This window comes from Marmota flaviventris, chromosome 1 (assembly GCF_047511675.1).
Source record: "Marmota flaviventris isolate mMarFla1 chromosome 1, mMarFla1.hap1, whole genome shotgun sequence".
Classification (NCBI taxonomy): domain Eukaryota; kingdom Metazoa; phylum Chordata; class Mammalia; order Rodentia; family Sciuridae; genus Marmota; species Marmota flaviventris.
In genome coordinates this window covers 205958090-205972500 of record NC_092498.1, presented here as the reverse complement: position 1 = coordinate 205972500, position 14411 = coordinate 205958090, and the positions used below count along the sequence as shown (strand labels likewise).

Here is a 14411-nt window from a genome sequence, read left to right as displayed (position 1 = left end):
CCGCCTTCTCTCGTTCTCTTCCGTCTCCTTCCCCCTCCCTCCTCCTCACCCACTCATTTCCTTCCTCCTTTCTTCCACCCATCTGTCCGTCCTTCCATCCATCTGTCCGCCCACCGTCCTTTTCAACCTTTGAAGCCTCTTTCCTTCAATCATTCATCTTCTCGCTGCCCAGCCCTGGAGCCCTTCATCCACCCAGCCACCACCCATTCTTCCGTACAGATACTCACTCACCAGTCCTGCCAAGTATCTACCCTCCACTTACACACTCTTTCACACAACCCCCCCCTCCCGGCAAGCCCACCGGAGCCGCCTGGCTCCCTGGCCCGGTTCCGGCCTCCCTGGTCCGTCCCAGCCCCTGTCAGCTCACTTGCTGTCCAGCAGGTCCATGATGGGCTGCAGCACGTTGTCGGCGTCCTGGGCCACACTGCTGCAGGCGCTGGCGGGCACGTTGCCCGTGCCCTTCACCTGGCTGAGGATGTCACCCATCTGTTTGACGCATTCTTCGATGTGTGGCTGAAAGCTGGGGACAGAGCGGGGAGGGCTCAGACCCCACTCCCCTGGCCTCCCAGAGGGTGGGGCGGCCAGCGCCAACCTGTGTGGTGGTCCAACGCCACACCAGGGAGCAAGGCCACCCGCAGCTGGCAAGGTCGGGACGGGCAGAACCGCGGGGCATTGATCCGTGTTGTTCATTTCATTCTCAAAAGTCCTGCTCGGGTCCTGTCTATCATCATCCCCACTTGACCCATGAATAGGCTAGGGCTCAGAAAGGTTGGGTGATTCTCCCCAGGACACACAGCTAGTAAGCAGTGGAGCCAGGATTTGAACTCGGCATCATCTGGCGCTGAGCCTGGTCTCTTCCTCTGTGTCTGCTGAGTCTCCAGATGGCCCAGGCTCCCTCCCCGATGCCCGGGCCCTGCGGATGCCCACCTGGTGGCGAACACCCGGCTGAGCTCATCCAAGACATTGTTGAGTTTCACCTGGAGCTCCTTCAGGATGTCACTGGCCTCGGCGTCCAGCTGGGAGCGGAAGGGACAGCAGGTCAGGGGGACGGAGCATCCCCACACCTGGACTTCTCATCTCACCAGGGAGAGGGAGCCCGAGGGGCGGCCGAGGACAGGAGACCCGGTGAAGCCGCCGGCTTGGGTCTCAAGGGGAAGTGGGGCTAAAACCCAGCCCAAGACCCGGGGGACGCGCTGCGGGGACTCAGGGGGCGCCGCACCTCCTTCCCTCCCATGGCTTCGAACATCTTCTCCAGCTGGACGCGGAGCTGCTGGGTGTTGTTCATGAGGATGCAGGGCTGCGGGCCGGCGGACGACGGGGTCAGGCCTCGGCACTGCCCACCCCCCAGGGACCGCGGCATGGGCTCAGGGGCTGGGGCTGGGGACCCCGGGCCGCAGGTCAGGTGCGCTCAGGTTCCCGGGATCACTGGGAGCTCGCCTCGGGGGCTGGGGCGGGGTGAGGATTGAAGTGATTTTGCCCCCAGGAGCTGGGCTGGGCAGGGTGGGTCCAGAAGAGGGTGGGGGTCCCCTGTGGACCCAGAGCTCCGCACTCACACCCACCACTCAACACCCAGACGACAACACTGAAGGCGCCAGCCTCCACCCCAGTCAGACCCCCAGGACCAGAGACACTCTCACCCCACGCCCATCACACAGCCAGAGAAGGCACAGACATGGCGCCCAGGTGCCCTGTGCCCAGACACACAGAACCCGACACACACCAATCAGCACACTCAACAGCTCGCATCCTGCGGGGACAGTGAGGCCACACGGGCCAGACACACAGATATCCAGGTGTCAGGGTGCGGGGAGGGTGGGGCCCTGGGGACGCTGGGTGGGAGTGGGCAGGGGACAGGACGGGGCGCCCGCAGGTCACCACTTTCTCCTTCTCCTTGGAGCAGTAGGAGGCGAAGTCCTTGGAGATGATGTCCGCGTACTGGAGAAGCACGTTGCTGATGGTCTGGGGGGACACGGGGTGGGTGAGAGCAGGGCAGGGCTGGTCACCAGTCCCAGCAAGACCACTAGCGAGATCATGGATGAACTTCCACTCCACGGCATCTAAGACGGTCCTCTGGGCTGGGTGGATCTCCACCCAGGACGACCATCAACCGCCAGATGAAGACCCAGGTTTTTGTTTTTTTTTTAATTTTAATATTTTTTTTTTTTTTTAGTTTTCGGCAGACACAACATCTTTGTATGTGGTGCTGAGGATCGAACCCGGGCCGCACGCATGCCAGGCGAGCGCGCCACCGCTTGAGCCACATCCCCAGCCCTGTTTTTTTTTTTCCTATTTTTTGGTGCTGGGGATTGAACCCGGGGCACTTCACCCCTGAACCACATCCCCAGGCCTTTTTTGTATTTTATTTAGAGATCGGGTCTCACTGAGTTGCTGAGGCTGGCTTTGAACTTGCAATCCTCCTGCCTCAGCCTCCCTAGTTGGTGGGATCACAGCTGTGAGCCACTGTGCCTGGCTCTTTTCTCTCTCTCTCTCTCTCTCTCTCTCTCTAAAGAGAACAACCACCATATTAACCTAGACTCAATCAAGACCTGATCCTGAATTGAATCCCAGTCTGACCTGAAATCCCCACCAAGGTCAACCTAGCCTCATGACAATCCAAACTTGAACTCCAATCCAACAACACCAAATTCACCCGGAAACCTTTCTAACTTACAGAGACCACAGCCTCCGCTCCAACCTCAATGCGACTCAAAACCCCATCCAGAAGGACCCCCAGCCTCAAGCACCAACCCCAGCCCCAGCACAAGGGCATCACCAACCCCAGCTCCATCCACTCTCCAACCCCAGTCTGGCCCAACCCCAAGTCCCAACAAACCCAAGCTCTGACCTAAACCCCGAATTCGATCACATGGCTCCACCTCCACGGCACCCCCGCCTCCACGGCACCCCCGCCTCCACCCTGAGCAAGCCCAACCCGCCCTGACCCACGCTGCCCCCCGGAGCGCACCCCACACCTTGGCAAAGCGCCTCATGTAGTGCCCCACGATCTGGGGGTCGGGGCACTCGAGCTTCTTGATGATCTCGAAGCTCTGGTTGAGCTGGGAGAAGACGTCCACCACGGAGCAGGAGAAGAGCGCGTGCTCCGAGGTCTGCTGGAACTGCGGGGGGGGGGGGCAGGAGGGGACGGTGAGAGCAGGGCAGGCCCCGAGCACGCCCTCCTGGCCTCCAGGGGGACAGCGCACACTGACCACCTGGAGGGGTGGCACGGAGTACCCGGGTGACAGACTGCCACCTCTAAAGGTGGTCACAGAGGCCATGGGGTGGGTGGAGAGGTGGACACCCACGGCAGACTGCGCTCACCTCAAGGGCAACGGATGCCCCAGGTGGATCCCAGTGGGTACCCCGAGGGAACGAGGTCACTATGGGCAAACGGGGAGTGTGGTCACATGCTGACCCCTTACCCCATCCTTCTTGTCCCGCTCCAGGGCGCCATGCAGGAAGTCCCGGGACACCTCCTCGTTCTCATCCAGCCACTGAATGACAAACGGCTCAAACCACCTGCGATGGAGGGCTGTGGTGGGGCCCAGCGCTCCCCTCCCCGGCCCTGCTCTGCCTGTTCCCACCCAGTACTGGGGGGTGTCGGGCCGGTTGCACTCCCCCGGACTCACCCTGTGGCCTCGGGTGGCCCTTGCTCCCCTCCCTCACTGGGCTCAGGGACTTTGCCCATGAAATGGACCAAGCAGCAGCCATCAGAGGAAGGCCCAGACTTCAGGAGCCCTGGCTCAGCTAAACCTCCTTCGCCCTCTGAGTCCTGTTCCCTACACGGTCTGCATTCTGCATCATGGATTCCGCCACCAGGATTCAACCCACTGGGGTTCAAAAATAGTGTGCAGAGCCGGGTGCGGTGGCCCACGCCTGTCATCCCAGCGGCTTGGGAGGTTGGGGCAGGAGGAACGTGGGTTCAAAGCCAGCCTCAGCAATGGCGAGGCGCCAAGCAACTCAGTGAGACCTTGATACAAAATAGGGCTGGGATGGGGCTCAGTGGTCGAGTGCCCCTGAGTTCAATCCCTGGTACCAAAAATAAATTAATTAATAAATTAAACACAACACAGTAGTGTGCAGACACCGCACCATCTAGTAGAAGGGACCGGAGCACCTCAGACTCTGTGTCCTGGAACCACTCCCAGTGGACGCTGGGGGATGACTGCACAGCAGACTGTCCCACGGGGTTGCTGTGAGCAGTGACCAGTGTGGCACTCAGTAGGTCCTGAGGAATCGGTGGCCACCATCCCCATCCCCCACATAGCGCAGGTGTCGGTCACCCCAAGTTCACCTCCTGGGTCCATCGCTGACCTCACTGGACCAAGTCACCGGCATCTTTTAACCTCCATTTCCTCACCCAGAAAGTGGGGACGGTAATGCCCTCGTGTCACCTCATGGAATCACCAGGAGGATTAGGTGAGAAAAGGCACAAGGGACAGCGCTGTGCATCCCCGGTCTCTCTGACCACAGACGTTCTGGGCTATGGGGGTCCACAGTCCAGTGGCCAGGAGTCAAGGAGATGGGGCGTGAGCCCCACTGTGCCCTGACGCCCAGGCGTCCCTTAGCGGGTCTGCCCTCTGCTCCGGGTCCCCTGGCTGCGGCGCAGTCCTGGCTCTGGCCAGGCTCGGGCGGAGGACTTACGCGGGGTACTCGGGCACGCGGTCCTTGAAGGCGGGAAGCTCTGCCACGTACTCGTTGTAGAGCCACTTGACCTTGAAGTGCAGGTTCATGTAGTCGGCGCTCTTGCACAGGCGGTGCTTGTCATGCTCTGATGGGGACAGAGGGGACGGCTCAGCCGGGAAGGTCCACCACCCTCCCCTCTGCCTCAGCAGACAGGTGACGACTGGCGACCGACGCAGGCAGAGTCCAGGCACTTGCAGCCTTGGAGGGGATGCTTGGGTCCCGTTCGGGCAGCGGCACGGCCGGGGCGGGTGGGACTCACCGTCCATGGCGTACTTCATGTCCTGGGCAAACAGGTTCCACATCACCTCGGCGCTGATCTTCCCCACATTCAACTCTTGGGGGAACCTGGCAAAGTCACGGAAGCATGAACTCTAGGTGACCGAAGCCAGAGGGCACGGGCTGCTCCTCCTTCCCTGTCCAGGTGGCCGTGTGGGCAGGGCAGGGGTCTGCATTCAAGTCCCCCATGGACACTGACTAGCCGAGCAGCTGCGCTAAGGCCTGGATCAACCTCAGCCTCTGCCACCCACTCTTCCCTGCGTCCCTCCGTCCACTCATTCACTCACTGGCCCAAATATTGCCTGTCCACCCACCCGGCCATCTGTGCATCCAGCCATCCATCACCTCTCCATCTGTCCCTCCATCTACTCATTCACTCACCACGCATCCACACATCTACCTGCACCCACCCGGCTGACTACTCCCCTGCCCACCCTTCCCTCCATTCCTGTCTCTACCCATCCATCCATCCATCCATCCATCCATTTTTCCATCCATCCATCCATCCATCTATCATCCATCCATATTTCCATCCATCCATCCATCCATCCATCCATCTTTCCATCCATCCATCCATCCATCCATATTTCCATCCACCCATCCATCTTTCCATCTATCCATCCATCCATCCATCCATCCATCTTTCCATCCATCCATCCATCCATCCACCCATCTTTCCATCCATCCATCCATCCATCCATCCATCCATCCATCTTTCCATCCATCCATCCATCCTTCCATCCATCCATCCATCCATCCATCCATCCATCCATCCATCTTTCCATCCATCATCCATCCATCATCCATCCATCCATCCATCCATCCATCTTTCCATCCATCCATCTTTCCATCCATCCATCATCCATCCAACCACCCATTCATATACCCAGCCATCCATGCCCACCCATTCCTTCATCTACCACTCACTCACCATCCGCCCACCCATTCACCCACCTGTCTATCCATTTACCCATCCATCCATTCTTCTCTGTCTATCCACCCATACATCCACTGTGCTCCATCCAGCTAAATCCATTATCTTAACTCTATATCTAAGTCACCAGGAGCTGTTAGCACCCCAAATTAAGGGGCCCCTTTAGCACTCACCTCAGAAGAAATTAAACACAACAGCTCACAGAGCTAACACGGATGAGTATTTCACAGATACGTAGATCCCCAACAGACCTGCACCCACATGCACACCACTATACAATATCATACAATATTTTATTACACAATACACAATATTTATATTGGATAATATTGTGTATTTATTGGACACAATTCAACCCACTGACCACCACTATACACGAACTCCCGTACACACACACACTTCAGATAGGAAACAACTTAAATGCAAAACATTCGGTAGAGCATCTAACCTTTAGTAAATATTTGAACAACACTCTCTATTGCTATTTATGAATTTATACACACGTACAAAATTACACACGTATGTACACAGTTATTCACACAAATCAGCACTTAGAAAATGCATATTATCTACCTGCACACATATTATGTACCTGATTTCGCATGGGCAAAACCACACCCGTGCCCCTCCACCCACAGCCTATTTGTAATGAGACACGGTCCCCTTTACACACTAGACACAAAGCTGTGTGTCGCACACTCACAACCGCCCCGGGGAGGGAACCCACGGGCCGCGACTCACTGGTTGAGGCAGGGGGTGTAGGAGTTCTTGTCCTCCTCGATGATGGACACTATGAGGGTGATCAGCTTGGACCAGAAGTCCAGGTTCTTGATGCTGGGCCCCTGCTCCTCGGGGGGAACCTCCCCCTTCTTGGCCTGGAAGGGACAGTGGTGACATGGGTCCGAGGGCTCCAGGGTCGGTGCCCAGTCAGTGCGTTACAGGGGGCAGAGGTAGGGGAGGCGTGGCCCTGTGGAAGGTGACCAGCTCGGGCACAGCCTGCCTGAAAACTGGCCCCACAGAGTTGCTCATGTCTCCAGGGCCCTGCGAGCTCAGGACTCTCAGACTCGACTCAGAAACCCGCATGGAAACGAGTTTCACTGAATGCGCCCAAGACCTGCAGAGCGGGTGGACGGGAAGGAATGCAAACCAAGCGGCCGGCGGGACAGAAGTCAGCCCCAGAGCCGGTTCCGCGGAACCGAACTCGGCCCAACCGCACTGAATGGAGGGGAATCAAACTTCACTGGGTTGAAGGAACCTCAGGTGAAGTCGGGGATTCAATCTGATGGACACGTCCGAGAGCAACGTCAACAGACTGCAAATCAACAGGCTCCGACTCAGCCCAACCCACTCAAGGCAACCGGAGGCCCCCCAACCTGCAGGGCACCCACTCTTCTCGGCCCAGCAGAGCTTCAGAAACGAGCCCCCTCCACGGACAAGATCCCATTAACCGACTTCACTGAGAACAGCTGCACCTGACCCACACCCCAGCTCACCCCGACTCAACCCTGTGGAGAACAACCCGACGGAGGGAACGGAGCGGATCCCGAGTGGAACACAATGGACGGGTGGAAATGAACGAGTTCAAGCTCCAGCTCAGCCCAGTCCAGTTAATTCTGTTGACTAATTTGTCAAGAGCAATCTCGACCCCAGCCGACCAAACAGCAGTAAACGAAAGGACGCTGATTCAGGTGAACCCAACCAGTTCTACCAGTTCACCTCGACTCAGTTCAGTCCAGTGATCGATGTCACCCAAATCAATCGAGTGTGAGGGGACACAGCGGGGTCCAGGGATGATCTCAGCTAGGGTGTCACGTCCTAACAGAAGCCAGGCCAGGGGACACCCTGGCTCCCACCGTCCCCCAACTTCCCCATCTCAGTGCTAAGTACCTGGTTGTCAATTTCCAACTTGAACAACTTTGCCTCCTTCTAGAATATCCACTCCCCCAAGCCTCACCCGCAATCCAGGGACATTATGTGCACAGACAAGTGTTTGTTGAATGATCTCAAATCAGTTGAGTTCAAATGGTTAAAAATGAAATTCTTTAGAATTTTTTTTTTTTTTTTTTTTAGTTGTAGATGGACACCATGCCTTTATTTTGCTTATTTACTTTTATGTGGTGCTGAGGGTCGAACCCAGGCCTCACACGTGCCAGGCCAGCGCTCTACCGCTGAGCCACGGCCCCAGCCCTAAAAATGAATTTTCTATTCAAGAAATTCCACTCAACTTGTCTCGAGTGACTGATCTTCTCCCAGGCTCACCGTTTCGGGCCCAACTCAACTCAGCAAGCAAATTCCCTGAGCGCCTACTGCATGCCCAAGGCTCAGCACTTAACTGGACTTGATCCGAAGCTTCTCTTATCAAATCTCTCCCCCAATCCTGAGATGGGGGCTCAGAGCTCCCCATAAAGACGACAGACACTGAGGCTCAGAACGGTTGAGTCCCTCGAGAAGGGGCAGGGCCGGGATGGGGGCCAGGGCCGGGCTGGTGTCCCTGCTGCCCTCTGCGCGGGCTCCTCACCGGGTCGGTCTGGTACTCGCGGCTGTAGAGTTCGTGGCAGTTGTTGAAGATGTACTCGTAGGTGGAGTTGAGGCAGGCCTTCACGCAGTCCTTCACCACCTGGCTGGCGCGGGGCGGGCTCTGCAGCTCTTGTACCTGAAAGGAGGACACGGGCAGGGGTGGGCACAGCCGGGCAGGGGCACCCAGGAAGTAGTCACGATCACTCTGGGTTCAAGAACTGAAGCAGCGGTGTGAGGCAGAAGGTCAAAACCACAAGGAGAGATCACGCACCCTTCAGAACGGCCACCATTGCCAGGACCAAAGGGAGCTGGGGAGGTCGTGGAGAGAAGGGGACCCCGCGCACTGGGAATGTCAGTCCCACTATGAAGCCACCACGTAAGCATACGGAGGTTCCTCAGAAAGTTAAAGATAGCCAGCCGGGTGCGGTGGTGCACGCCTCTAATCTCAGCAGCTCGGAAGGAGGCTGAGGCAGGAGGATCGCGAGTTCAAAGCCAGCCTCAGCAAAACTGAGGCGCTAAGCAACTCAGTGAGACCCTGTCTCTAAACAAAATACAAAATAGGGCCGGGGAGGTGGCTCAGTGGTTAAACGTCCCTGGGTTCAATCCCAGGTACCAAAAAAAAAAAAAAAAATTGTTTTTTAAATTAAACACAGAACTATCATATGGCCCAGCAGCCTCCCTCCTGGGTATGCATCCAGAGGAAACGAAATCAGTATGTAGAAGAGACACCTGTGCCCTGGGCTCACACACCACTCACAAGAGCCATGGAGTGGAAACAACCCGAGTGGCCATCAACCGAGGGGTAGGGGGAAAATGGGGCGGTGTATGCACCTAGCGGAATACCATTTGGCCACAAAAAAAGAACGAAATCCTGGCCCCTGCAGCCACACAGATGCAACTGGAGGCCACCGCGTTAGGTGAAAGGATCCAGACACAGGAAGACCGACGGCCACAGCCTCACCACATGCAGACCTAGAATGTGACCTCGTAGGAGGTCGGAGTAGAGTGGCGGTCAGCAGAGGCGGGTGGGGACAGGGAGGGGCGACCGAGGACAAGAAGCCACAGTTAGATGGGAGCCAGAATCCTGCAGGACCCTCCCCATGGCACTCCAGGGGCTCAGGTCCCCTCTCCTACCTTCATCCGGAAGAAGGTGATGCTGGTGAGGAGGTCCACAGTGGACTTGAGGTCCTGGAGTCGCTCGGGGCTGCTGGCTGGGAAGTTATTCTGTTGGAGCGAGAGGAGAGGCGGGCTAGGAAGCAGGCTGGGGGGCGGGAGTCAGGGCATGGGGGGTACCGGAGCTCCCAAGTTTCAAGAGGCGGGCTGGAGGGTGACAGGGTGTGCCTGGCTGCCCCAAGCCAGCGGGCAGTACTGCCCGCCGCGGGGCATCCCACGTGTTAGGAGGCTCCTCTGTGCACAAGCCTCTCGGTAGCCGTCCCCTTTAGGCACACACAGAGGCATGACACGTGCGCTTCTCACCCGGTACATGGAGAGGTCGATCCTCAGGGAGTTGTGCAGCTGGTCTAGCAGTTTCACAAAGCGCTCTTTCTGAGGAGGCAGGGGGGTGGAGGATTGATGGAGGCCGGCCTGAGTGGTCTAGAGAAGTCACTGACAGTGGCTGCCAGTCCCCATGAGCAGAACCCTCATCACATCTATTTTCCTTCTACATCATTCTACAGTGGACCAAGCTGAGGCTTAGAGAAGGAGAGTGACTGGTGCAAAGTCACACAGCAAGTCAGGTCCAGGTTGGGAAACCAGGAGTCAAGCAAGACCTGGCAGCAATGCGCTGGGCCCCCCCTCACCCTTCCGCACCCAGCCCTGGGACTGACCCCGAAGTTGGAGGCGGCAAAGCGGTCGGAGGCAGACACGTTGGTGGAGGCGGTGGTGTGCGCATAGTAGGCGTTGATGTTGGCGAGCAGGGTGCTCATGACGGCGGGCACACCGGGGCACATGTACTTGGAGGAGAGGCAGGCAAAGTGGCTGGCGAGAGGAGTGGGAGGCACTGGAACGGGGCCAAGATGGGCGGAGGCCCCCAAGGTGCCTCCAAGGGGCACCAGCAAATGGCACCCTCACCCCCCAAACCAGTTCCCATCCTTCTGCCCCTTCTGTCCCGATTTCTCTGTGCCTCCTGCCCCCACCTTTCCAGACTTCTGGGTGGCGCTGCAGCTTCTAACCCAGTCTCCTCCCTGTCCTCTAGCTGTTACCAAGGGCGCCCTACTGGCCTCCCCGGGAACTGCACCACCCGCCACGCCCACTCCCTCTCTGGCGCTTGCTCCTAAGACCTCTCCAGCCCACGTCCGCCAGCGTCCACTCCGGGCCCCTCCCGCTTTCCACACGCCCCCGCCCCGGGCTGCGGCCTCACGTCATGGCTTGGTAGATGGACTCGACGCCGTAGCGCATGGCGAACTCGTCCACGATCTCCTGTGCCGTCTCGTCGTAGTACACCTTCCAGGCGTCGTCCCCCTTGGCGTCCGGGATCTTCACCACCCCGTTGTTCTGCACGTCCGTCACGAAGTGGAACAGGTTCTGCGGCCACGGGGAGCCGGGGTCATGATGGAGGGCGCGAGGGACAGCAGGGGCCCGAGCTCCCCGGCGTGTCGCCTGCCCGCCTGTGCGTGCCTTCATTTACTGAGCTGCCGGTTCACCCATCCACTCACCCAGCCGTCCGCCCGGCCCCTCCACATTTCACCCAGCCTTCCAGTAACCCAGCCACACAGGCACTGCCCATCCACGTCCACCCACGGCTCTGCCACGCGTCTAGCTGCCATCCACCATCTATCCATCCGTCGATTCACCCACCCACCCATCTATGCACCCGCCTGTCCATCCACCGTCTCGCCCATCCATCCCACTGCCCCCAAGTCCCTCATCCTTCCTTTTATAATTCAACCACATGTCCATGCATCCATCCCATAACCTGTCCACAACTTAACCCATCTATCCAATCTGTCCATCCTGACCTCCGCTCACCACCCATGTTCCCTCCTCCACCTGCCAAAACCTAGCTGCGCATCTTTCCAATAAGTCTGCGCCACGCCCCCAGCCCCCGCCATCTCCCCCAGTGTGCTCTCTCCAGCCAAGGGTTCATCCAGCCTCCCACACCCATCGACATCAGCCAACAGCACCTGTCAACTCATCCGCCATCATCCATCTTTCCACCCAGTCACCTCTACTTGGAGTGACTCACCAGACTCCTGGCTCGGCCCCTCTGCTCTTATCCATCTATTCAGCTCACTCATTCCCTTACCATATCTCTGCCTGTCTGTTCACTATCTTAACACTCACTCATCCATCAATCGCTCATTCATTTATCAGCATTCATTTAAAAAAAAAAAAAGAGTCCTGAGTATATAGTTCCCTCCAGAAGCCCCCAGGCAGCCGAAAGAGACAGATGGACACTCAGAGTCCAGCCCGGGATGGAAGGAAGGCCACGGAGTTGAGGGCGGGGGGGAGTTGGCCTGGAAGTCAAGCAGGGCTTCCCAGAGAAGGAGGCCCTGGAGTCCGACCTTGAGGGGTGGAGAGGAGGCCTTCAGGTAGAGGGGATGGCACAGGGACTGTCTGAGAGGGACTGGGGCAGGGTGTGCATAGCTCCAGAGGACAGGACGGAAGTGGCCGGCAGTAATGGCAAGGGGCGGGCAGCAGGGAGGTCCCAGCACAGAATTCTCAGCAGCTTTGACGGTGGCTCAGCAGGGCTCACCTCGTGCAGACAGGTGTACTGGACATGGTAGGGGGCCACCTTCTCCTCGCCCTTGATCTCTACGCTGATGTGTAGCCGGATGGCGCCAGACACTGCGGATTTGTCTGTTCTCTTGTCTGCAGGGCAAAAGGGGCTGGTGATCCCAGAACTCTGAGCACAACCCTGGGCTCCTTTATGTCTGCACCATTCTCTTGTCCTTCCAGGCCTGGGCGTCTCCCTGGGCTTCTGTCTCCTCCCTCAGACTAGAGTTCCTTAGACCCTGCCTCTGCCTTCACACAGGGTCCTAGACCTGGATTCTTCACTAAGATTAAGTTCTTTTTTGGGGTGGGGCATGCCAGGGATTGAACTAAGAGCCACTCGGCCACTGAGCCCCATACCCAGCCCTATTTTGCATTTTATTGAGAGACAGGGTTTCACTGAGTTGCTAAGTGCCTCACTTTTGCTGAGGCTGGCTTTGAACTTGAGACCCTCCTGCCTCAGCCTCCGGAGCCACTGGGATTCCAGGCGAGCACCAAAGCGCCCGGCAGGATTAAGCTCTTGAGTCTGAGTCTCTCTCCTTAGACTAGCAGCATCCCCAAACTGAAGTCTCAGGCCCCAGCTCCTCTCAGACGCTCTACCCAGCAACTGGTCATCTTCCCAGGCAGGATTGATGGGTTCAGGCCTCTCTCCTCAGTCCAGGGTCTCCAGGTCTCACTTTCTGCCTCCACAGTCAAAAAGAGATACCTGGATGTCTCCTAACCCATGAATGATGCTCGTGATCTCTGCCCATCCCTCCCAGATTATGCTCTTCCTACACCCTCAGACTATACTCATGCACACTCCTCCTCCCTCAGATGGTGCTCCCCAGATTCTACGCATCTTTTTAGACATGGGTCTAGGTTCTGTGGGGCTCCGCTCAGATTGGGATTCCCAAATCATAGCCCCCTCCTTAGACTAGATTCTCAAAGCTCAATCTTTCTTCTCAGATTGGGTCTCTGGGTCTGCATCTCTCCCCTCAGACTGGATTCCCAGGCTTTGCTTCCTGCCTCCCACGTGAGACTGGGCTATGGAGATTCTGCCCTTCCCCTTCTTGTCTTCCTATAGCAAATTAAGAAGTTCCTGGGCTCTTCTCACCTTCTCAACCTTGGTGTTTCCTGCCCCTACCAAGTTGGGCACATGGACCCTGCCTTCCCCACCAGATGAACTTTCTCAACCAAACTCCTTCTGAGACCCCAGCTCCCCACTCCGCTGGGCTCCCTGCTCTGTCTGGTTACCTGGGGACTGTCCCTGCCTCGCTCACCCAGATTGTACCACACGTCCATCTCGCCGCTGAGCGTCCGAACCTCGATGATAGTCTGCCCCAGGAAGTCATCGGACTCCCTCTTGAACCTCTGCTTCACGCGGGATTTGATGTCATCGTCCTCATCCCAGACGCGGACCTTGATGCGGTCAGAGGAGTTGTGACATTCACTGCACAGGGAGGAGGAGGCAGGGACAGGGATCAGGCAGCTGGCACGTGCTGGGTCTTGGGACCCTCTCTAGCTACCCCAGAAGTGAGCTCTAGGTGGGGCTGGGGACCCAGCCAGGCGCTTACAAGTGGAAATTCTCTTCCCACACGGGGTTGAGGTTCCCATAGATGGTTTTTGTCCGTTTCTTGGTCTTCCCAACCTGGACTGTGACATAAGGGTCACTGGATCCCGTCTTGTCCTTTGCCTGCAAGCCTTGGGCACAGACCACTAGAAGACACAGAGGACAGTTATGGAGATCAGGGTCAGGCACACCAAGAACAGGTGCTCCACATGCTCCAGGCTGTTCACCGGGGACATTGTGACCTGACCTCAGCACAACAGCAGGGCACACTAGGCTTGCCAGAGATTTAACACAGATGGTGCCCTTGGCCCATGTAGGATGGCAAAGTACCCAGCCACCTCGCCCATGGGTAGGACTGCTCTCAGCCACATGCACATTCTGTGCTGTCTCCCAGAGGTCCCCAGGAGGACTGAGTCCCAGCTGCACAGGAAATCATCTGCTCACTTGCGCCCCCTGCAGGCTCCACCCTAGACTCAAGTCCCAGTCTCCCACCTGGGTCTCCTGGGGTCAAATCCTGGAACACCTACTTGCCCTGAAATTCTCCGCCTCAAGTTCAAATGCGGTTGGGTGTGGATAAACATCCCAGGGCTCTTGCCCTTGGGTGGGATCACTCAGAGACATACACTAAACATTGTCCCCTAAGGTCATCCAAGGATCTGAGCCCTAGTTGTCACAGTATTGCCTGCTCATTGGCACCACCTGCAGGGATCCTTTCTTTGATGTCGCACTCCCCAGCCT

The 14411-nt window shown here is 57.6% G+C and overlaps 1 protein-coding gene across 4 annotated transcripts in view; it reads right to left on the bottom strand.

Annotated features, from left to right (window-relative positions):
* Positions 1-14411, bottom strand: part of Unc13a (unc-13 homolog A) — a 57451-nt gene that overhangs the window by 13137 nt on the left and 29903 nt on the right. For 3 of the 4 annotated variants that reach the window (XM_027932464.2, XM_071609680.1, XM_071609690.1), the window contains 17 exons: positions 13678-13819; positions 13384-13553; positions 12105-12220; positions 10770-10933; positions 10237-10387; positions 9887-9955; positions 9545-9634; positions 8412-8546; positions 6635-6768; positions 4943-5028; positions 4642-4768; positions 3420-3516; positions 2973-3116; positions 1876-1959; positions 1220-1297; positions 928-1016; positions 368-520 (listed from right to left, as the gene is read on the bottom strand). In XM_027932464.2, coding sequence (XP_027788265.2) covers positions 368-520; positions 928-1016; positions 1220-1297; positions 1876-1959; positions 2973-3116; positions 3420-3516; positions 4642-4768; positions 4943-5028; positions 6635-6768; positions 8412-8546; positions 9545-9634; positions 9887-9955; positions 10237-10387; positions 10770-10933; positions 12105-12220; positions 13384-13553; positions 13678-13819 — 2029 coding nt within the window. The remainder of the gene's footprint in view (positions 1-367; positions 521-927; positions 1017-1219; positions 1298-1875; positions 1960-2972; positions 3117-3419; positions 3517-4641; positions 4769-4942; positions 5029-6634; positions 6769-8411; positions 8547-9544; positions 9635-9886; positions 9956-10236; positions 10388-10769; positions 10934-12104; positions 12221-13383; positions 13554-13677; positions 13820-14411) is intronic. The other variant, XM_071609682.1, reaches the window with a different exon arrangement.